Source organism: Nelumbo nucifera, chromosome 1 (genome assembly GCF_055504915.1).
Source record: "Nelumbo nucifera cultivar China Antique chromosome 1, China Antique-T2T, whole genome shotgun sequence".
In the NCBI taxonomy this organism is placed as follows: Eukaryota; Viridiplantae; Streptophyta; class Magnoliopsida; order Proteales; family Nelumbonaceae; genus Nelumbo; species Nelumbo nucifera.
The window spans coordinates 178769737-178776408 of NC_142649.1; the positions used below are offsets into that span (position 1 = coordinate 178769737).

At 37.1% G+C, this 6672-nt stretch overlaps 1 protein-coding gene across 6 annotated transcripts in view; it reads left to right on the top strand.

The window, feature by feature from the left end:
• The window catches only part of AE7 (MIP18 family protein (DUF59)), a 28603-nt gene extending 21931 nt beyond the window's left edge, over positions 1-6672 (top strand). For 3 of the 6 annotated variants that reach the window (XM_088895429.1, XM_088895428.1, XM_088895426.1), the window contains exons 3-6: positions 584-689; positions 808-907; positions 4651-4696; positions 4851-6267. In XM_088895429.1, coding sequence (XP_088751555.1) covers positions 584-689; positions 808-907; positions 4651-4696; positions 4851-4957 — 359 coding nt within the window. In that variant the 3' untranslated portion in view covers positions 4958-6267. The other 3 variants (XM_088895427.1, XM_019198279.2, XM_010263242.3) reach the window with 3 other exon arrangements.

Consider the following 6672-nt stretch of genomic DNA (forward strand, 5'->3'; position numbering starts at 1 on the left):
GCCTGTTCTTTGTATTATATGTTCTTTGCTATCTTTTGTTGCATCTGGAGGGTGGGAAATTGAAAGATTTTTTAGGGTGTCTCTAGACTGTTTGGGCATCTTCCACGGAAGTAGGAACTTATTTAGTAGATTGTATGTCAGTGCTGAAGGACCTTTGCTTGTTTAAGAGGAGATTTGTGTATAAATGGCACACTATTTTAGGTGTGGAGGGTGGTGCACTGTGGAGTGGCTTCTTTCAGGTGCTTCCCCCTATATATATAGGGAAAGCACAATTTCTCTTTCAGAATATGAGCAAAATGGGCATATGTAATAAATGAATCGAACATTTTAATAATTTCTCATAACAGTTAATTTGTTGTAACTTTCCAACTTCACATAGTGTGTCATGTACTATTTTATTATTTTTAATTGTCACTAGCCTAGGTAGTCATTTACTTCTTTTTTTTTTGTATAAATTTATATGCTTTCTTGTGATTAAACAGGATAAAACTGTATTTCATGGTCTCTCTCTCTCCACATACACACTATCTTTTTGTTTTTTTGCTGTATCTTATGGAATTATTTATTTTCTTAACAATATTAAATCATATTAGAGATATAAAAGATCCAGAGCATCCTTATTCTTTAGAAGAACTCAAAGTTGTTACAGAAGATGCAATTGAAGTGGATGATAAGCATAGCCATGTTAGGTAATTCCATAGATTCTTCTGCTTTTACTTAATAGTCTGCATGCTTATATCTATCCTAGATGTCAATTCTCCAATCTCCGTCATAATACTGTTAGCTAATTAAATGTATTTTGTTCAGGGTTACATTTACCCCTACGGTTGAGCATTGCAGTATGGCTACAGTTATTGGGCTATGTTTGCGGGTGAAACTCATGCGCAGTCTACCTTCTCGATACAAGGTAATACCCCTATTATATCAAAACAAAAAAAAAAGAAAAAAAAGGTGCTACCCCTATGATATCAAGATGGGAAAGAAACTTGTGTTCTTTCTTTTTTGGATATGTGGATAAATCATATATTGGACAACAAACCAAATGATAACTGAGTTGGCGCGTACAATCCCCAGAGGTTGAAGTGGTTACAGGAAGGCATCTGGACCATTATTAAGGCATTACATTATCAGTTCGAAAATTGCCAAAGCTATCCACCATAAACTTCTCTGGTTCCATGGTGACAGATTTCATTAAAACATCAGAAAGCTCCTAAAAGGGAGCATACAGTAGGGGGCTTGTTTAAACTTAATTAATTAAAACAAGAAGGTATGACACTATGACTATCTCTTGAAGGAAGTAAATTACAATTTACTATGCACAACCTTCCAGGAAATGTCCCATATATCTTGAGCAGGTCTTTGCATGGTGCCAGACCAAAGTGACTACTTGATAATGCATCAAAGTTCACTTCAATAAAAGGCCATGGTCGGGGGAATAATGAAAAAGTAAGATAATTTTGATTAAACAATTTGGAGGGTTTACCCATCAACGAAAAATAAATAAAAAAGATGATTTGGAGGAATGAACATCCATAGATGGTGCAAGCCAAAATGCTTTGGCATTTGGGGAGAAAAGGGAGGAGTGAACTTTTGTGTTGGTTTCTTCATGGTCTCTTCAAGGCCGTGATGATTTAACCCATATTTGGTTTTGAGTGTTAAAGTGATTAATATTTAGGAGGCTCTACAGGGAGCAGAATCAGTATGGATTATATTCAAAAGCAAGTTCATGAAAAAAATTATACTCAGGGAAGATCTAATACTGAAAATGACCTCATTTTTTTTTTATCAATAACAATTTCATTAGCAACTTCATTAATTCAGCAAGAAGATAATTACAAAGAGGAAGACAAACACTCTTATCTTCTAAATACAACTTGAGCCCTCAAGAAGAAAAGAAAAGGAAATAAAGAAACAATAATTTACAATTTATCCCAAAACATTGAATCCCTTTCTACCCTTTGTTTAGCTCATCATCAGCTAAAGAGTTAGCTGATCTTTGAATCCACCTCATCTTCACTTCCATCTCCCTCACCAGCCACTGAAATTTTTTCCTCTCATTACTGTAATTCCATAGGCTACTATTATCTTTATTCAGCTACCTTATCACCACCTCCGAGTCCCCTTCAATTATGAGTTTTCTGATATTCATCTCCTTCGGAAAATGACCTCATTTCAGTGTTGCATGAAGCCTCCTAACTGGATGAAGTGTTTATGTTGGAACACATTGGCTTCTTCCACCATGGATTCTTGAAGATTGAGGGGACAAGTCTATGAAATATCTAATGTACAGTGTGACATAAGTTAATGTACATCAAGACTGCTATTTTTCCTATAGAACATTAATAATTAACCAACAGAAATTCTTTTTATCATTTCCTATAGGTATAAGATGGTAGGCATCTGTATCATTTTCATGGTATATACTTTTATTTAAACATGTCCCCAAGTCCATCAAAGCTAAACTTTTTTTTCTTTTTTTTTTATCAGCAGCCATCAAAGCTAAACTTTAACCTTCCATCAGGTGACTGCTCCCAATTAACATTTCTTGTTACAGGCCTGTTACGTGCACCAGTCATCACTGACCAGCCTCGCATTAGGTTTTCCATTCCACTGCCTTTAAATTCAGCACAACATCACAACTCATGACCCAATGAGCTATTCTCACCTAGGTTAGCTCAATTAGCTCCTCCACCCTTATCTTGTCATCAAAGGCTCTTGAATTTCTTTCCTCCCAAATAGTCCAAAGAATAGAAATAGATACTCTTGTGCTTTGCCATAGCAACCTCATTCTTTTAGATTTGCAATCTATGACATTTTGCCCAAAAAGATCCACAATGTTTTGTGGGCACACCCATTGCTTCCCAAAGAGCAATAGGAAGTAAGACCACATCTTTTAAGAGAATTGACAAAACAGAAACAGGTGATTGGAACACTCCACTGTTAAGACAAAGAGTGCACAATCATAAATGAAGAGAAACTGGTGATTGGAACAGAAACAAGTGTTTACTATTTGAAGAGAAACTTCCCAACAGAAAATCTTTACCTTCGGAGGAGGAGGGCCTGACCAAATTTCTTAATATGGAAAAGGAGAGGTCAAAAGCAACTTCTGAGAAGGTTCAAGGGATTTGAAGAAAGAAGAACAAGAGAAGGAACCATTGCATGAAAGGGGCCAAATTCACTCGTCCTCACCAGTAAAAGTATGATAAACATTAGATAAACAAGAGAGAAGTGTCATATAAATCCCTGTCCCCTACACCTCTTCTCAAATGCAGATTCCAAGACAAAGAACCATTTTCCAAAGAAACCATATCTCCAATCATAAATTACTTTGAATAGCATCTCTTTTGTGTCCAACATCAAGAGTATATTGTTCACCGAGCATTATGTCTCTTTGTGCAAGATAGTTGGTTGCCTATATTGGTTATTTTTAGATCTTATGTTGCATGAATATGGGATCCTATGTCATAATTTGTTACTTTTGTTTCTTGCATTTTAATTTATATGGAGCATTATATAATGGTGAAATATTGGTCATTGTTGGTTATTGCATTCAAGGTGTTCATAAATGCCTCCTCTTTATTTTCGGAGATTTATGAGTGTTAAGAAAATCTTGGGAGAGTATTCAAAGATGGGGAGGGCAGGGTGATAGCATTATACTCTGGCCCAATAGGTGTTGGAGATTCATTAAGAGCTGAGATTATGGCCTTACTTCAAGGATTGTGGCCAAGCAATGGGGAATTCATAACTATGAGGTGTGGACATTTAGATAGCAAATAAGGGAGATCTTTGCTTAGCAAGGGAAGCTGGAGTACTCTTTAATTGAACGAGGTCAGCCAATGGTGCGGCTAATTCTTTGACATTGTGTGTTCTTTTTGTTGGTTTAATGGAAGTTACCGTTTCCAATAAAAAAACTTCACAAAATCTTAAAGCATTTTTGTAGTTTGTGACTGATTGAACGCAGAGTATATTAAAGGGTTTTGAGTCTTAGTTTCCATCTTCATCTTTTTGTTTGAGGTGTATCTGGATGTTGGATTTTTATCCAATGGATTTTATTTTATTATTATTATTTTTAGTGTTGCTTGTAGGTTGATTCATGGTAGTTTACTTGGTAGTCAGGATTGAAGTAGAAGAGGAAAATAGGATAGCATTGGTTTATGTGGAAATTATATGGGTTTAAGGAGGAAGGTTGTATACTTGTATTGTGTGGGATTCACCTTGATCAAATAGCAGAAATTCCAAAAAAGGTGAAGTCTGTAGATTTTTTCTGCTTTAGTTGCGAATTGGGATCAAAATAAAAGGTGACCATTAAGATGGAGCTGGTTTATGTATACATACTTTAAGCAGATTAAAGGAAATAAGGTTATATTTTGCATTGTTCAGTGTTCACACTGATAAAAAAAGTTGTGTTGTTCACCTTGATAAATCACAAAGGGAAATTTGTTTTTCATTCTTGTGTTTGCATAAATTGGTATTTTCTGCTGTGTCTTGATTGGATATTTTAATTTTTATCCAAGTCCTTGAACTTGGCTTTCTATGCTCCATATATTTTGAAAGGGTATTATTTTCTTACATGGCAATGCTTGATGCCATTGGTAAAGAATAAGTTTTCTATGACACTTCTGTTCTCAACTTCTCTCTCTTTTTGTTTAGGTGGATATCAGGATAGCACCTGGAACTCATGCAACTGAAGCTGCAGGTATTCTTTTTCTGATGCTTATATTGTATTTGGGTTGTGGTATATGAAATAGTAAAACTGGGTGCTTGTTTCACTTCTGAATATGCTTCATTAGTTAATCTGAGGGCTTTCAGACCCATGGAAGGGTAGCCTTTGATCAGGAAGTTCAATACAGGAGGTAACAGGAAGATTGTTGAAGATGTTGTGGAGGATCGTGGAGCATTGCTGTGGTTGATTGATCCCCTGGGGCTTGTGATCAGGAGGGTGTTGAATCTCCCGTAGCCTGTGACAAATCAGAGGCTCGGAAGGATGCAGATTTGCCAATTCAAGAAAGTTTTTCTATTTCGGTGGAGTTGTTTCTGATTGGTTCAGAGGAGAACAATGAAAGGGTGGATAGTGGACTGGGGGATGGGAAGGAAGTTCATGAGAAAGTTCATGTTCTTTGTTTGATCAGCGAAGAAGATGGAGGTGGTTCAGAGGAGGGTCCAGTGGAAGCTGTTGGTGACAGGAGTCTTTCCTTGATCTGGATTCGTGCTGGTGATGCTTTTTATTTTGAGGAGGTGATGATGATAGGTAAGTTAGAGTGGATTTGGGTCACAAAAGGAAAGATGAAGAGGGAGGTGAGGTTGAGGACGTTGGGCTGGCTCTAAAGAAGTTTCGCGTTCCTTACAAGAAACACATTGTTCACATAACTAAAAGTCTTCTTGCGGCTGAAGCTTTGATTGATTGGCGCAGGTCCCGCAAAAAATGTTAAAAGAGTTTACAAGAGAAAAGGGGTAAATACAAAGGTTTTGGTGTTGGATGGTGTTGGTGGGGGAGACTGTTTTGGCCCCAGAAATTCAGAGATGCAGTTGGATAATTTTCACAAGAAAAGGAGAAAGAGTTTGGGAAGAGTTGAAGATGAGGTGAGAATGGTTGATAGGGTCCCAGGAGAAAAGGTGGTGAAGGAAGGAAGTTTAGCTATTTGAGAAAATTGTTGACATTGGAAAAAATCTTGGTCTGTTTTTATGGGTGGGGAGGCTTTTGTTGGAAACGCCTTGAGGAGATCGAGAGGAGGGAGGAAAGTGTGAACAAAGTTATAGTGGGGGAAAGAGGAGAGGTGTGGAATGAAGCTGATGATAGGCAGGAAGATCTGCTTGTGGAGGAGGATTAGTGATGGACTGATGGCTTGTGCAGTTTTCATTCGGTCTTGGGGGTTTAGGGGATGAAGTGAAGATGTATTGTGTTTGACGAAGTTTTCGGTTTGCTGTTTTGTTTGTTGTTGTTTGGTTTTTTCTTTCATTTAAGGCGTTTTCCCTTCCTCTTGTTGGTGATTCCTTGTCACCATGTATTGTTTGTTCTCTTGTTTCTTTAATAAATTTCCTTTTATTATCAAAAAAGAGGTAGCCTGGATCTGAGTGACATTTTCTCCATAAAGTCTAACAAAGTTTGATGGAGCATGAAGAAACAGAGTGTGGACTCGAACAGTCAAACCCATATATATTAATTAGATGTCAACAATGTCAGTTTGTACCTATCTAGTTACCAGGTGTTTTTATAATCTTCTCTAAACTGGAATTACAGAATAATGGATTTGTCTAGTAACATGCTGCCGTTAGCTTCTTGCAGTTAATAAACAGCTGAATGATAAAGAACGGGTGGCAGCAGCATTGGAAAACCCTAATCTCTTAGATATGGTTGATGAGTGTCTGGCACCAACTTATGCTTGACCAAGTGCCATCTGATGAACAAATTCAGTTTATGGCTTGTTTGAGGGGTCCACCGTAGCACCTGTGGTTCTTATTTACTGAAGTAGCAACAATGTGTTAGCTCCACAATTTATTTTGCTTCCTTTCGTTTCATTCTTTGGTGTTTTGAAGGTTTAGATACTGTATGAGGTTTTCTGTGAAGTTCAACTTTGGGTTGGAATTATTGAAATTGATGCAAATGCTTATTTACTTTGACCTTTGCCTTTAATGGTGTACTGAAACTTCGCTGAAACTGTGTGGATCATCATA